The 17,700-nt window shown below is 40.5% G+C and overlaps 1 protein-coding gene and 1 pseudogene across 1 annotated transcript in view; both read left to right on the top strand.

Annotated features, from left to right (window-relative positions):
• LOC118669936 (cytochrome P450 2C18-like) overlaps positions 1 to 16,114 on the top strand; it is a 42,566-nt gene extending 26,452 nt beyond the window's left edge. Inside the window, exons 8-9 of the mRNA XM_036336543.1 lie at positions 14,422 to 14,563; positions 15,577 to 16,114. Of these exons, the coding sequence (XP_036192436.1) occupies positions 14,422 to 14,563; positions 15,577 to 15,758 (324 nt within the window). The 3' untranslated portion in view covers positions 15,759 to 16,114. The remainder of the gene's footprint in view (positions 1 to 14,421; positions 14,564 to 15,576) is intronic.
• LOC118670274 lies at positions 41 to 526 on the top strand (annotated as a pseudogene).
• Positions 16,115 to 17,700: the final 1,586 nt, after the last annotated feature.

Here is a 17,700-nt window from a genome sequence, read left to right as displayed (position 1 = left end):
AAAACCCTAAGACCTCCACCAAAAACTACTATATTTATAAATGAATTTGGCGGCTCTGCAGCATAATTTAAGCCTTGGAGGAGCTGTAGTTGTCACAATCTACAAGATGGGCTTTTCACAGCTGCCAGAACTGATCAAATTGAGGCTGTTCCAATCAGTGCTGCAGTGAAGGATTTAAGGCAAAGCTTGTCTTTAAGAAAATTGAAAGAAGCTTGAAGAAGCAGGGAAACAGTTTGTGAAGAAAATGGGCAGTATTTTGGCCTTTAAGGTGAAGGATGGCCCTTGGGGTAAAGAAGCCACCTGGGTAGTGGATGTGAAGAATGACAAAGGATCAGTGCTTCCCAACTCAGATAAAGAGGTGACTGCACAGTCACAATGGCTGACTCGGACTTGATGGCTTTGATGATGGGTAAAATGAATCCTCAGTCGGCCTTCTTTCAAGGGTAAATTGAAAATCACTGGCAACATGGATCTGGCTATGAAGTTACAAAATCTTCAGCTCCAGCCAGCCAAAGCTAAGCTGTGAAGAACTTCCTGTGGCTACCTTTGAAAATCAAGATGAGATTACAAATATATATCCACATATTTCACTGTCAGAACTTAGACTGAAACCATGCATTGGCAAATAGCATGAGATTTGTTTTTTTAATTGAGTGTGACCAATCCTGTTTTCCCTAAGCTCTGGGTGAACAGAGCCTGATGGGTACTACTGCTTTGCTGAATTGCATACAATTGTGTGTTAAAATGTTCATATGGTTAATTATGGTTTGGGATAAAATTGAGTTCCAGAATAAATTAGGAACAACAAAATCCAAAAACTATGTAAACAAAAGCTATTGTTTGGTTATGAAGTATACCCACTCATTTTGCTTATGAATATATTTGAGGATTATTCTGCTGAAGATTCAACTTAAGTTTTCCTTGGGAGAACTAATGGAGAAACAAAATACCAGAAGCTGGCCAGAAATCAGTGTTGTGCACTTAATGACCTTAATCTGTTTTCCATTAATAGTTGTTAAAATTCTGTGCTGGGATTAAAACAATTAAAACTTATGCATTTTGTGCCATCAGAATGGCATTTTCTTCCCAAATTTAAATAAAAGGAATATCAGAACTTGGGGGGAAATTTTGTAGCTGAACACAGGCCTATTTTTTTAAAATAAAAATATTTTTAGTTTCCTTCTTGAAAAATCAGTGTTAAATTATTTTAATAGTAAAATTTGCTTTGATATGCACAGTTTAAAAATTATCTCATATTAATTTAAGTTTATAAAGTTCAACCCTGTTATAATTTTTCTTTTCATATGTTTAGTGATTATCCACATTTATCTTTCTTCTTAGTTTTTCTAATGCTAATGTTATTTCTTATAACTCAGTAAAATATGGGATAAAATGGAAGAATATTTAATAGAAAGTTAAAATTGCTCTTCCTGAAAAATAAATAAAATAAATGAATTTGGCAATGTGGCAGGATACAAAATCAACACCCAAAAATCAATGGTTTTTTTATAGACCAAGAATGAATTCTCAGAAAGAGAAACTAAACAAATAATCCCATTTACCACTGCAACAAAGAAATTAAGATACTTCGGAATAAACTTAACCAAGGAGGCAAAGGACCTGTACTCAGAAAACTATTTATTCATTATCTATTGATGGACATTTGTGTTGTGTCTGCCTTTGGCTCTTATGAGTAATGATGCTATAACATTTGTATACAAGTTTCTTCATGGACCTGTTTTCATTTTTGTTGGGTGCATTCCTAGGAGAGGAATTGATGGGACCTATGGCAATGTTATGTCTAAGATTTGAGGAACAGCCAAGCTTTTCCATGGTGTCTGCAGCATTTACATTCCCACCAGCAGTGAATGAGGGTTCCTATTTTTTGACAGTTGCCAATACTTATTTTCTAATTTTTATAATTATTAAAGCTGTTCTAATGAATATGAAGTATCCTGTGGCTTTGATTTGCATTTCCTTGATGACCAGTGATACTGAATATATTTTCATGTGCTGTTACCTATTTCTAATCTCCAGATAAATGTCATTCAAGTCCTTTGCTTATCTTTGTTGTTGAGCTGTTTTGTTTTGTTTTCAAAAATTGCACCTTGCAGTTTGTATGTTGGCTTAACTTTAAAAACAAATGAATTATTTTGGATTAACTGGAATTCTGGAAAATGAATTTGTCAAATAATTTCATCAAACTATTCCTAGGAGAAGCACAATCCGCACGGGGAGTTTACTATTGACAACTTGACAATCACCGTGTCTGATTTCTTTGGAGCTGGGACAGAGACAACAAGTACCACACTGAGATATGCTCTCCTGCTCCTGCTCAAGCACCCAGAGGTTTCAGGTATGCCCAGCATGGTGGGAGGGGTGAATTTCAGAAAAGACGTTGGAAAGACACAGCAAGGACATTCCATCTTGTTTCTCTTAGAGAAATGTCATTATTAAAATGCCTCTGACCTGCTTTGTTTTGCCAAGTTTAAAGAAGGGATAATAATGGGACATCTTTCTAAAATATAGGCTGATGTCTGAGAGGAGTGAAGACGCTGTGGGCAGTAGCCAAAGCAATACAGTGCAGTCTGGATTTCCTGGCAGGCACACACCAGCATGGAGTGGCCTGGGACTGCACAGTGATTTTATTATGAAAAGGCTACTCACTTTAAACAGTGGGTATATGCCTCAGAGATCTCGCCTCATTCTGAAAATGCAAGGTCCTAATGGAAACTCTTCTTACTGAAGCATAAGTGAAAATCCTAGAGACTTACTTAGTGAGGCTGCCTGAGATCATTTCCATTCTAGAAAGTGTCCTAAAATTTGAGATTCACAAGCAATGTGGTCCTCTTCAGGCTTAAGATATTGCATAAAGGAATTCTGTTATTTCAGAAGTCTGTTTCCAGAAAGAAGTTGGTTGCCAAAACAAGATCTTTTCCAAGCACTTTATATTAGAAATATACCTTTTTAAAAAAAATCCTCACCCGAGGATATTTTTCCATTGATTTTTAGAGAGAGTGGAAGCGAGAGGAAAAGACAGAGAGAAATATCGATGTGGGAGAAATACATCAATTGGTTGCCTCCTGCACTAGCCCTGCCCAGGGCATGGGTCAGGGAGGAGCCTGCAACCAAGGTTCCTGCCCTTCACGACAGAAATAAACCTGGGACCCTTCAGTCCGCAGGCCAATGCTCTATCCACTGAGCCAAACTGGCTAGGAGAGAAATATACCTTTATAGAGTTACGGTTATGCATAGCAGTTTAGAAACATACATTATTTTTTTCCTGTGTTAAAATCCCACTAAAATGGTTACAACCTATTGCAAATGAGAATTAGTCTTCTAAAGCTGGATAAGAGGAGGTCAGGAAACAGCCAACAAATCCTCAACAAATATCTGAAATGCAGAGAGCATATAGAGGGGAGATAATGAACTCTGTAGAGAGGATGAAATTGTAACCTCAACTGTCAGAAGAGGAAGTTCCATGAGGAGGAATCTTTGTGATGCTTAGGATATATTCCCAGAAGTGGGGACGCTAGGTCAAAAGGCAGTTTCATTGCTAAGTTTTTGAGGAACCTCCATACTGTTTTCCACAGTGGCTGCACCAGTCTGCATTCCCACTAGCAGTGCACGAGGGTTCCCTTTTCTCCACATCCTTGCCAACACTTGTTGTTTGTTAATTTGTTGATGATAGCCATTCTGACAGGTGTGAGCTGACACCTGGTTTTAATTTGCATCTCTCTGATGATTAGTGATGTTGAGCGTTATTTCATGTCTGTTGGTCATCTGTATGTCCTCTTTGGAGAAGGGTCTATTTAGGTCCTTTGGTGCAATAAGCCAGTCAGTGAAAGACAAATACCAAATGATCTCACTTACTAGTATATGTGGAATCTAATGAACAAAATAAACTGACAAACAAAATAGAAACAGAGGCATGGATACATGGAACAGACCGACTTCTGACAGAGGGGAGGGGTTGGGTTAGTCTGGGTGAGAAAGGTGAAGGGATTAGCCAAAGAACATATGCGCATAACCCATGGACACAGACAACAGTGTCCAGAGGGAAGTGAAGGGCTAGAGCTGGGTGGAGGCAGGCAAAGGTAAGGGGAGGATGGGGAGGGGGGGGTGGCGCAGAGATTGGGCACACCTGCAATAGTGTCAACAATAAAAATCAAGTTTAAAAAATTTATTTGTGTCCCTACATCCCTATAAGTTTTGGTATTTATTTATTTATCATTTATTTATTTTTTTAAATTGATTTCAGAGAGGAAGGGAGAGGGAGAGAGAGATAGAAACATCAGTGATGAGAGAGAAGCATTGATTGACTGCCTCCTGCACGCCCCACACTGGGGGTTGAGCCCGGAACCCAGGCATATGCCATGACTGGGAATCAAACCGTGACCTCCTGGTTCATAGGTCGACGCTCAACTACTGAGCCACGCTGGCTGGGTGTATAAGTTTTGGTATTTAGAAGTACCAGTGTCAAAGAAGATAGAAGCAGAAACAGGCTGGAAAGGTAGCTCTCCCTGCCCAAGTCCCTTTTTTATTTAAAAAATATATATATTTTATTGACTTTTTACAGAGAGGAAGGGAGAGGGATAGAGAGTTAGAAACATCAACAGAGAGAAACATCGATCAGCTGCCTCCTGCACACTCCCCACTGGGGATATGCCCGCAACCAAGGTACATGCCCTTGACCGGAATCGAACCTGGGACCCTTGAGTACGCAGGCCGATGCTCTATCCACTGAGCCAAACCGGTCAGGGCTGCCTAAGTCCTTTGGACAACTCCTTTTATCAGGTAACTGCTTTTCCCCAATACAGTGAGGGAGGTTTACTTTCTAGAGAAATGACAGGGAAAGAGTGAGGTGTAGGGCTGTAAAGAAACGTTAGGTAAGAATCTATTTCTAGAATTCAGAGACTCTTAGTGTCTTTCTCCATCCTACTTCCTGAAATTCAGCAGCCAGATTTTTAAAAACTCCAGAGAGTGAACAGGTCTGGAGGAAAGACCTCCATAGTTGCCATGCAGATAGAAAATTCCCTGACACGTGTATCAGAGTGAATGAAATAAAAGCATCCAACCCAAGACACAGGGTCATGAATTTCAGAACATGAGGATTAAAAAGAAAATCACAAAAACATTCAAAGAGTTGCATCATTTCCTGTGTAAGGACTGGGATTCAAACACCATCAGAATTCTCAAGAGTAACTATCAAACTGTACATTAAAGAGTATATTCTCAGACCTGTACGTTTGACAAAACCTTTACACCCCACCCCCCTTTTCCTTTTTCATCCAAATGTCCGTTTCCACATCAGAGGAAGTCATGGGCTCAAGAAATCTGGAGGGCTCAAAGGAGAAGGAAATTGTCAGGGAGCTTGCTAGATGCCAGGCCAAGGAAATACCCACTTCAATATGATTAGGTGGATAAAGCAGGTGTGAGGGGAGACACCAAGCAAAAAAGAGAAATGATTGATTATCTTAGGTTTCCTAATAACGAGGAAATTGTTATTAGGAGTTAGAAGCATCTACCTCAGTATTTAGACATAATTCTAAATCAACAGTGCCCTTGGCGGTCCTGGGCCTGACTCTTGCTTCAACAGTGTTTGGACAGAACAGACCCCGGGACGCCCCTTCTTCCAGCCTCCGACCACCTTCCAGCTTCTTATCCAGTCACCACCTTCAGAGCCACCTGCGGGACCAGTCAACACACTGGGTGTTTTCCTACCTTAACTCCTTCTTACCAAACAACCATGAGTTCCCAAACCCGCCAGAATTATTCCACCGAGGGGGAGGCTGCCGTCAACCGCCTGGCCTGCATCTGCAGGCTCCCACCTACCTCTCTCTGGGCTTCTTGTTCCAACATGACGATGTGGCTCTCCAGGGAGCGGGCCATTTCCTCCTCGAGTTGGCGGAAGAAGCGTGAGGGCGCTGAGAGGCTCTTAAAGTTGCAAAACCAGCGTGGTGGCCGCGTTCTCTCCAGGACGTGCTGAGCCTCTCCAAGATGAGTGGGTGAAACTCAGGGCCATGGAAGGCGCCCTGGCCTTGGAGAGGAACCTGGCCAGGCCCTGTGGGAGCTGCAGGCCCTGGGTTCTTCCCACAGCCCCTCAGCTCTGTGACTTCCGGGAGAACCACTTCCTGGGTGAGGAGGTGAAGCTCATCAAGAAGATGGGCGACACCTGGCTCCCCTCTGCAGGCTGCCCGCCCCCAGGCTGGGCTGGGCCAGTATCCTTGGAAAGGCTCACCCTCCAGCACAACTAGGAAGGAGCCTTTGGAGCCCAGAGGCCTTTGAGGGGCCCACTATGCATTTCCTGGTGTCTGGCTTTTACCTGAGCCTCTCCCCGAAACTGCTAGCCATTCTTTTAACCACCCTGAAGCCCTCTCCATGCATTGGACCAAATGAAACAATAAAGCTTTTTGGAGGGGGGGGGGGGGGAGGGGGGGGGAGAGAGAGAAATTCTTAATGAAGATAGAGAAAATTATGAATTGAATGAAAGAATCATGATTAAGTCCAAGAAAGTACCAAAAATGAAACATAATCATAGTCGTCTTACCAGAGAGGATATATAGTCAGAATGATGTTGAAGTGTGATCTAACTATATTGGGGAAAACAGAATAAAGGGAATTGTGTGCATGTCTGTCTGTATTTTGTATGAGGTGGGGATGGAGAAATTCTCACCTTCCTTACCAGGAAATCAGATATTGTCTAAAAATAGGCAAGTAAGAAATAGAAGTCATTATTTATTTATTTAAAATAGACTTTTATTGATTTCAGAGAAGAAGGGAGAGGGAAAGAGATAGAAATACACAAAACATACAAATACACAAAACATACATTATCATTTAACTTTCCAACCCACATATTATTTTGATATAAAATTATATTTGATGTCCTATTTTTCTTTGTACAAGGACTTAATTCCTTGACCATTTCATCATTTCTGTTTATATCATGAGGTATACTTATACAGGTATGGGTTGATGCATCATAAATCTATCTAGTAGGAGAGCTGTATGTATCTACATGGCAATTATTTCTCTATGTCTGGGTGTATTTCTGGGCATATAACTGATGTTTATAATGACATAGAGACACCCTAGTGCTGCATGTATCCCTGAATCGGTATGTAAATACGGTATACATTTTCCTGTTTTCCATTTGTCTTACTTATGTCTTACCAGCTAAAGTCCAGGAAGAGATTGACCGCGTCATTGGCAGAGAGCGGAGCCCCTGCATGCAAGACAGGAGTCACATGCCCTACACGGATGCCATGGTGCACGAGGTCCAGAGATATATTGACCTCCTCCCCACCAACCTGCCCCATGCAGTGACCTGTGATGTTAACTTCAGAAACTACCTCATCCCCAAGGTAAGATGTGTTTCACCCACACTGACCTCAGTGGTCTTGGAGGTCCCATTTTCACAGTATGGTGTTCATCTTCTAGCAACACAAGATGAGAGAGGGGCAGAAACCACACTTGTGGCAGCTTGAGGGACTCTAGTCTTTCCAGTTGTGACTATCAATCTGTATTAACAGGTTCTGTCATCTGACAGTGTAGGTCTTGCAAATTTGTCCTACTTTAATATTGTTTGGCTAATGTTAGCTGCTTACATTTCCAAACTAATGTTAATATCAGTTTGTCAATTTGCAAAAACAATCTGCTGGGACTTTTACCAGGGTGTCATTAGATCAATTTGAAAAGTCTTAACATCATGACACATTGAATCTTTCAATTAATAGGTATGGTATACACTCCCAATTGGGAGGAGTTTTCTCTAATTTTCCTTTTTTTAAAAATATACTTTTATTGATTTCAGAGAAGAAGGAAGAGGGAGAGATAGAAACATCAATGATGAGAGAGAACCATTGATTGGCTGCCTCCAGCACATCCCACACTGGGGATCAAGTCCGCAACCAGGGCACATGGCCTGACCGGGAATTGAACCGTGACCTCCTGGTTCATAGGTCAACACTCAACCACTGAGCCACAGCGACCGGCCTTTAATTTTCTTAATACATTTTTTCAGTGCATGGAAATATAATTGATTTTATTGTTTTGATGACCTTATATATAGCAACCTTGCTAAATTTAAAATCATTGCTGGTAATTTGTCTCCAGGTTAATCTGCAATTTCTACATACATCATCACCCTGCTATCTGGGTTAAATATCCTTGTTTCATCCTTTATTTCTAATTTTCAGGAAAGTGGAGGTTTTACATCTCACTAGTGAGAATGTTTTGGTAGATATTCTTTATAGATTGGGAATTTTACCCTCTTATTTTTCATGATTTTTTGTCCTGAATGTGTATTTGATATTTTCATATCAATTTTCTGCATCTATTGGTATGGCTGCATACTGGCTTCACTTTCCCACTCAGTGTGCCTACACAGCTGGATTTGATTTGCTACATTTTGTTTAGGACTTCTGTATTTTTACTGATAAAACATTTTTGGTCTACAATTTTTCTTCTTCAAAATTTTCTTGTCATATTTCTGCTATGAAGGTAATGCTGGTTTCAAAAAAGTAGGTGCCCTAATGTAGGTTTATTTTGATTGTCTTCCCTCTTCTTCTTGTGGCCACTTAGTCATGTCTTTGAAATGCATGGCTTATTATTTGTCCGTGTCACAGAACACTTCTCAATGATGTGAGGTTGACTTGTGCTTTATTTTGGTCGTATCTAAAGAATATTGCCACTAAAGGGACTGGTGTAAAAAGAAGAAATAAAAAGCTAAGAAAGAAAACAGGCACACACAAAAAATAGAAATGGCTACAAACAAGTACCTTTCAATAATAACTTTAAATGTAAATGGACTAAATGCTCCAATCAAAAGACATCGAGTGGTTGGATGGATGAAAAAACATGACCCATATATTTGCTGTCTACGAGAGACCCACCTCAGAATAGGGGACTCACACAGACTGAGAGAGAAGGGATGGAAAAATATCTTTCAGGCAAATGGAAATGAAAAAAAAAGCTGGATAGCAATAATTAATATCTGACAAAATAGACCTCAAAGTGAAGGCCATAACAAGAGATAAGGAAGGCCACTTCATAATACTAAAGGGATTAATACAACAAGAAGACATAACCCTGATAAACATATATGCACCCAATGCAGGAACACCCAAATACATAAAAAAATAAAAAAAACCGTGGAAGGTATCAAAGGAAAGATTGACAATACAATCATAGTAGGGGACTTTAATACACCACTGACATCAATGGATAAATCCTCTAGACAAAAAATCAGCAAAGAAACAGCAATCCTAAATGACTCACTAGATCAGATGGACTTAATTGACATCTTCAGAACATTTCACCCCAAAGCCACGAAATATACATCGTTCTCAAGTGCTCATGGGACATTTTCAAAAATAGACCACATATTGGGTCACAAACAAAGTCTCCCCAAATTCAAGAATATTGAAATCATACCAAGCATCTTCTCAGACCACAATGGCATAATATTAGAAAAACTACAATAAAAACAACCCAAAATACTCAAACACTTGGAAGCTGAATAGCATGTTATTAAATATTGATTGGGTTACCAATGAGATCAAAGAAGAAATTAAAAACATCCTGGAAACTAATGACAATGAAAACACAACAATCCAAAACCTATGGGACACAATGAAAGCAGTCCTGAGAGGGAAGTTTATAGCTCTACAGGCCTATCTCAACAAATAAGAAAAAATAGTAGTAAATCATCTAACTCTACATCTCAAAGAATTAGAAAGAGAGCAACAAGAAAAGCCCAGAGTGAGCAGAAGGAAGGAGATAATACAGATTAGAGCAGAAATAAATGGCATAGAGACCAAAAAAACAATACAGAAAATCAATGAAACCAAGAGCTGGTTCTTTGAAAGGATAAACAAGATTGATGAACCTCTAGCCAGGCTCACCAAGAAGCAAAGAGAGAGGACCCAAATAAACAAAATCAGAAATGATAGAGGCAAAATAACAACAGACCCCACAGAAATACAAATGATTGTTAAAAAATACTATGGACAACTCTACTCCAACAAACTAGACAACCTGGAGGAAATGGACAAATTCCTAGAAAAATACAACATTCCAAAACTCAATCAGAAAGAATCTAAAAATCTCAATAGGCCAATAACTATGGAAGAAATTGAAGCAGTCATCAAAAAGCTTCCAGCAAACAAAAGCCCAGGACCATACAGCTTCACAGGGGAGTTTTACCAAACATTCAAGGAAGAACTAAAACCTATCCTCCTCAGATTACTACAAAAAATTCCAAGAGGAAGAACACTTCCAAGCTCATTCTATGAAGCCAGCATCACCCTAATACCAAAACCAGGTAAAGACAACACAATGAAAGAGAATTACAGGCCAATATCCCTCATGAACATAGATGCCAAAATCCTCAACAAAATCTTAGCAAATCAGATCCAGCAGTACATCAGAAAGATCATACACCATGACCAAGTAGGATTTATCCCAGGGATGCAAGGATGGTACAATATCCACAAATCAATAAACGTGATACATCACATAAACAAATTGAAAGAAAAAAACCACATAGTCATATCAATAGATGCAGAAAAAGCATTTGACAAAATCCAACACCCATTTTTGATAAAAACTCTCAGCAAGGTGGGAATAGAAGGATCATACCTCAACATAATAAAAGCCATATATGACAAACGCACAGCCAACATCATACTCAATGGACAAAAACTAACACCATTTCCGCTAAGAACAGGAACAAGACAGGGATGCCCCCTCTCACCACTCCTGTTCAACATAGTACTGGAAGTGTTAGCCATTGCAATTCGGCAAGAAGAAGAAATAAAAGGCATCCAAATTGGAAAAGAGGAAGTAAAACTGTCCTTATTTGCAGACGACATGATATTATACATACAAAACCCTAGAGACTCCATCAAAAAGCTACTGGACTTAATACATGAATTTGGCAATGTAGCAGGATACAAAATTAACCCCAAGAAATCCAAGGCATTTCTATACACCAATAGTGAACTTTCAGAAAGAGAGATTATAAAAACAATCCCGTTTACCATCGCACTAAAAAAATTAAGCTACCTAGGAATAAACTTAACTAAAGAGGTAAAAGACCTCTACTCAGAAAACTACAGGACGTTGAAAAAAGATATAGAGGAAGACATAAACAGATGGAAGAACATACCGTGTTCATGGATTGGTAGAATCAACATCATTAAAATGTCCATACTACCCAAAGCAATCTATAAATTCAACGCACTTCCCATTAAAATACCAACGGCATACTTCAGAGATCTAGAACGAACTCTCCAAAAATTCATCTGGAATAAAAAAAGACCTCGAATAGCTGCAGCAATCCTGAAAAAGACCAAAGTAGGTGGGATCTCAATACCAGATATCAAGATGTATTACAAAGCCACTGTTCTCAAAACTGCCTGGTACTGGCACAAGAATAGGCATATAGATCAATGGAATAGAATAGAGAGCCCAGATATCGGCCCGAACCAATATGCTCAATTAATATTTGACAAAGGAGGCAAGAACATACAATGGAGCCAAGATAGTCTCTTCAATAAATGGTGCTGGGAAAATTGGACAGATATATGCAAGAAAATGAAACTGGACCACCAACTTACACCATACACAAAAATAAACTCAAAATGGATAAAGGACTTAAATGTACGACAGGAAACTATAAAAATTCTAGAAGAATCCAAAGGCAACAAAATCTCAGACATATGCCGAAGCAATTTCTTCACTGATACAGCTCCTAGGGCACTTGAAACTAAAGAGAAAATGAACAAATGGGACTACATCAAAATAAAAAGCTTCTGCACAGCAAAAGAAACCATCAACAAAACAACGAGAAAACCCACTGTGTGGGAAAACATATTTGCCAATGTCATATCCGATAAGGGCCTAATCTCCAAAATTTATAGGGAACTCATACAACTTAACAAAAGGAAGATAAACAATCCAATCAAAAAATGGGCAAAGGACCTAAATAGACACCTTTCAAAAGAGGACATTCAGAAAGCCAAGAGACATATGAAAACATGCTCAAAGTCACTAATCATCCGAGAGATGCAAATCAAAACAACAATGAGGTACCATCTCACACCTGTCAGACTGGCTATCATCAACAAATCAACAAACGACAAGTGCTGGAGAGGATGTGGAGAAAAAGGAACACTTGTGCACTGCTGGTGGGAATGCAGACTGGTGCAGCCACTATGGAAGACAGTATGGAGTTTCCTTAAAAAACTGAAAATGGAACTCCCATTTGACCCCATGATCCCACTTCTAGGAATATATCCCAAGAAACCAGAAACACCAATCAGAAAGGATATATGCACCCCTATGTTCATAGCAGCACAATTCACCATAGCTAAGATCTGGAAACAGCCTAAGTGCCCATCAGTAGATGAATGGATTAGAAAACTGTGGTACATCTACACGATGGAATACTATGCTGCTCTAAAAAGGAAGGAACTCTTACCATTTGCAACGTCATGGATGGAACTGGAGAGCATTATGCTTAAGTGAAATAAGCCAGTCAATGAAGGAAAAATACCACATGATCTCACTCATTCATGGATAATAGAGACCATTATAAACTTTTGAACAATAATAGATACAGAGGCAGAGCTGCCTCAAACAGATTGTCAAACTGCAGCAGGAAGGCCGGGGAGGGTTGCGGGGCAGGAGGTAGGGGGGTAAGAGATCAACTAAAGGACTTGTATGCATGCATAGAAGCATAACCAGTGGACATAAGACATTGGGGGATAGGGGAGGCTAGGGGACTGTCTAGGGCGGGGGGATAAAATGGACACATATGTAATACCCTTTGTAATACTTTAAGCAATAAAAAAAAAAAAACCCTAAAGACTCCATCAAAAAACTATTAGACTTAATAAATGAATTCAGCAATGTAGCAGGATACAAAATTAACGCCAAGAAATCTATGGCATTTCTATACACAAATAGTGAACTTACAGAAAGAGAGACTAAAAAAACAATCCCATTTACCATCGCACCAAAAAAATTAAGATACCTAGGAATAAACTTAACTAAAGAGGTTAAAGACCTCTACTCAGAAAACTACAGGACATTGAAAGAAGAGATAGAGGAAGACATAAACAGACGGAAGAACATACCATGTTCTTGGATTGGTAGAATCAACATCATTAAAATGTCCATACTACCCAAAGCAATCTATAAATTCAACGCACTTCCCATTGAAATACCAACAGCATATTTCACAGACCTAGAACGAACTCTCCAAAAATTCATCTGGAATAAAAAAAAGACCCCGAATAGCTGCAGCGATCCTGAGAAAGAACAAAGTAGGTGTTCCCCCCACCCCCGAAAATTTCAGTACCCACCTGACACCATAGTTATTATATTATTAACTATATTTTTATGCTGTACTTTACATCCCTGTGACTATTCAACATTTATTTATCTTATGTGCTCACCACACTAAATCGAGTAACCATCTGTCACCATGCAAAGCTATCACACTACTATTGATTATTATATTGCTCTTTGCCTTATTTATCCATCCCTTCCCTTCTACCCTCTGGCAACCATCAGTTTGTTCCTTGCTTCTATGTTTTTAAGTCAAGACTAACAATCTACATGGCAATGATAAGACTAACAGTTGTATTTATTGTCATGACCACAGAAAAGATTATTTTTTATTAGATCAGATGTTTGTTTATATAAGCCATATGAACAGATAACTCCAGACATTTCAAGTTCCAACTTCTGTTTTTTAAACCTTCCATTTTAAACCATAATTCCTCTATGAGATGAGTGAAGGTTGAAGTCATAAAATAAAGTAGGTGGTGGGGACATACAGCAGTGTCCAAACGCGGTGATGAGCAGAATGGATTCAGAAGGCCCGCCACCCTAGGACCCATGTACTCAGCACTTCAGATGCTATTGGAATTCACTTTAGCAACATCTTGTCACTGGTCTTAAGCTGCTCATTGTATATTACTTGTTCTCTCTGGATCACAATGCCACTGCCCTTCTTAGGACCTAGGATTCCTCATCTAGAGATCATAAAATTGGACTAAAGGACTTGCAATCTTTCTTCCAGCTCCACAACTTCTTCTTTTTTTTTTTCTTTCAAATTTTAACAGCCAACAGTTAGTCTTTTTTTATATATAAACATATTTTTATTGATTTCAGAGAGGAAGGGAAAGGGAGAGAGAGATAGAAACATCAATGATGAGAGAGAATCATTGATTGGTTGCCTTCTGCACGCCCCCCACTGGGGATCGAGCCTGCAACCCAGGCATGTGCCCTTGACTGAATCGAACCCAGGACCTTTCAGTCCACAGGCCCAAGCTCTATTAACTGAGTCAAACCAGCTAGGGCTCCACCACTCCTTCATAACTCACTTTACCTTCTGTTTTTTTCCAGGGCACGACCATTATAACAAATCTGACTTCTGTGCTGCGAGATGACAAAGAATTCCCCAACCCAGAGAAGTTTGATCCTGGCCACTTCCTGGATGAGGGAGGCAACTTCAAGAAGAGTGACTACTTCATGGCTTTTTCAGCAGGTAATACAAATTTATTTTTTCTCTTTTTTTCAAAATATGTTTTCTTAATTGATTTTTTTTTTTAAGAGAGAGAGGAAGGAAGGAGAGATGGAAACATCAATGGGAGAGAAATATCAGTGGGCTGCCTCCTGCATGCCCCCTAATGAGGGTTGAACCTGCAACCCAGGCATGTGCTCTGACCAGGAATCAAACCGGCAACCTCTTGGTGCATGGCATGATGCTCAACCAACTGAGGCACACTGACTAGGCGACAAATTTATTTTCGTTGGTACTTCATGGGGCAGGATATTTTTTGGGAATCAGTTGGAACTTACGTAGCCCTCACCCTGGGACTGGTAGAATTGCTCTTTGTCCATGGCCAGAAGCACCTCTCCCCAGGCCCACACACTTTCTCTCCTCATGGCCCACCCTTGTTATTAGGCCAGATCACTGGGGTTTTGGAGAGTTGACTCAGTTCTTCCAAGTTCAGAAATGAAATCTGAGCTTGGTACTGAAAATACAAGAGACGTGCATGCATCCCAGCCTAAAAGAACAGTGTGGTACAAAACTGGAAACTTCAGGGTGTGTAGGAGATTGATGAAGAGTAGGTATACGTAGAGCAGGAACAAAGGCTATGAGAATGTGAAGAATGATCATGAGACATCAGGCTACAAACAGAAAGTACAACCAATGTATGTGTGTTTCTAGAAAAAGACTGATAGAAACCTAAAAGAGAAGTTATAAAGTGAGAACACTTAATGAAATACTTGGTATAATGCTGATTCTCAATAAATATTTGTTGAAAGAAGGATACCTGTTAGGATAAGATGTTGGGTAGACAGGATATATGTCCATCCTTTGTCCATCTGCTTATCCAACCATTCTGCCTTCCATCCATCCATCCATCCATCCATCCATCCATCCATCCATCCATCCACCAAACATTAATCAAATAATCACTGCACATTCTCTTTCTGGCATCCAGAAAGTCTGTGTTCAAGGATTATCTACTCTCTGTATGTGTTATTTTTCAGGAAAACGGATGTGTGCAGGAGAAGGCCTGGCCCGCATGGAGCTGTTTTTATTCCTGACCACCATCTTACAGAAGTTTACCTTGAAAGCTGTGGTCGATGTAAAGGACCTTGATGTCACGCCAGTTATGAATGGCTTTGCTTCTGTGCCGCCTCCTTACCAGCTCTGCTTCATTCCTGTGTGAGGAAGGACAGACCTTCTGTCAGCAACTCCCTCTCATCTGGGGCATCGTTCATCTCTTTCCCTCTTCATCCCCGTCCCGGGGGTCCCTTCTCTGACCTCTCCTCTCCTCTCCTCATCACCCCCTTTTCTCAAGATCCAGGATTATCCAGCCTCCATGAAAGGACCATTTCCTGAGTCTCACTGGGCAATGGATCTGCTCTTCTCCATACTCTGAAACATTTGCATTGGCCACACGTATGCTAATATGATGCTGAGTGGTACTGTGTAGCCAATATGAACAGAGCAAGCTGATTACTGTGCGCCAGGGCAGAGCCATTCTCCTCTGTGTGTTCTCAATAAAAAGTATCATTTGCTGTGCCTGTTCTCAGACTTTCCTTCCTTCGTGCATAAGGCAGGTAAAAAATAAGAAAGAAAATAGCCCTAGCCGGTTTGGCTCAGTGAATAGAGCATCGTCCTGCGGACTGAAGGGTCCCGGGTTCGATTCCAGGTTCAGGCTCCTCCCTGACCCAGGCCCTAGTCGAGGTGCGTGCAGGAGGCAACCAATTGATGTATTTCTCTCTGTCTTTCCCTCTCTCTTCCAGTCTATTAATGGAAAAATTACCTTGGGTGAGGATTAAAAAAAAAAGTAATACAAAGAGGCATGCTGGTCCTCCTAAGAATAAGCACAGAGAAGGACAAAGGGGACGCACACAGGAAAGCTCTCTTGGCTGTGTGTCACTTAGAGTTACTTGAGATTTGGATTTAAAAGAGAGAAAAATTGTGTTCAGGAGCAGTTTCATCATGTAGGGAAACCCACCCTGGAATTGGGATCAGTAATAGCGAGGAAGTAAATACAAAGGAAGCCACAGAAACCTAAAAATAAAAATCAGAGCAGAAATAAAAAAACGTGTAAACAGGAAATCAATAGAGAAAATCAATAAATAAAAAAGCTGTTTTTGAAAGTTCAGTAGAACTGATAAACCCATACAGCCAGTACCCCCGAAAAGAGAGAAGACACAAATTACTGTTGTCCAAGTGAAAAGAAGGGCCACTGCTTTGATGCCATGGACATTAAAAGGATCATAAAGGAATATTATGGACAACTCTATGCCCACAAATTTAATAACCTACGTGAAATGGGCCATTTCCTTAAGCACAGTCTGTCAGAACTGACAAGAGAGAGTCACAGCAACAGGTCCTTCGAGAAGAACACGTGAATCTGGGGGGGGCCTGTGATCATCCTGGGAGCTCCTTACCCCGGAACCTTCCAGGGAACAGGGGCAGCTCTGAGGGGAGAAGGGAAAGCCCTGTGGAGGTGCAGCTCATGTGAGGAATCCCATCTGCATGCCCACTCTCCAGTGCACCTGCACTGCTGAGCGGGGCCTCACCGCTACCTGGACCCACACGGCCAGGGCACCAGCTCTCAGAGCATCCAGCCTCTGGCCCTCCACAAACTCTCACCACTCACCACCGAGTTCAAAGCTATTATTATTTTTAAAAAATATATTTTTATTGATTTCAGAGAGGAAGGGAGAATGATAGAGAGATAGAAACATCAATGATGAGAGAGAATCATTGATCGGCTGCCTCCTGCACGCCCCCAACTGGGGATCGAGCCCACAAAGTAGGCATGTGCCCTTGGCTGGAATCAAACCTGGGACCATTCAATCCACAGGCTGAGGCTCTATCCACTGAGCCAAACTGGCTAGGGTTAGAGTGTCAGCCCTCAGACTGAAGGGTCCCAGGTTTGATTCTGATCAAGGGAACATACCTTGGTTGCAGGCTCATCCATGCGTGCAGAGGCAACCAATCAGACACATTGATGTTTCACTCTCTCTCTGTCTCTCCCCCTCCCTCCACTCTCTAAAAAGCAATAGAAAAAATTCCCTCAGGTGAGGATTAACAAACAAAAAACTAAAAAAGTAGATAAATGAGAGAAATATTCTTTTTTTAAGTTGTTTTAT

Source organism: Myotis myotis, unplaced genomic scaffold (genome assembly GCF_014108235.1).
Source record: "Myotis myotis isolate mMyoMyo1 unplaced genomic scaffold, mMyoMyo1.p scaffold_m19_p_15, whole genome shotgun sequence".
Taxonomy (NCBI): Eukaryota; Metazoa; Chordata; class Mammalia; order Chiroptera; family Vespertilionidae; genus Myotis; species Myotis myotis.
This window is presented reverse-complemented; position numbering and strand designations above follow the sequence as displayed.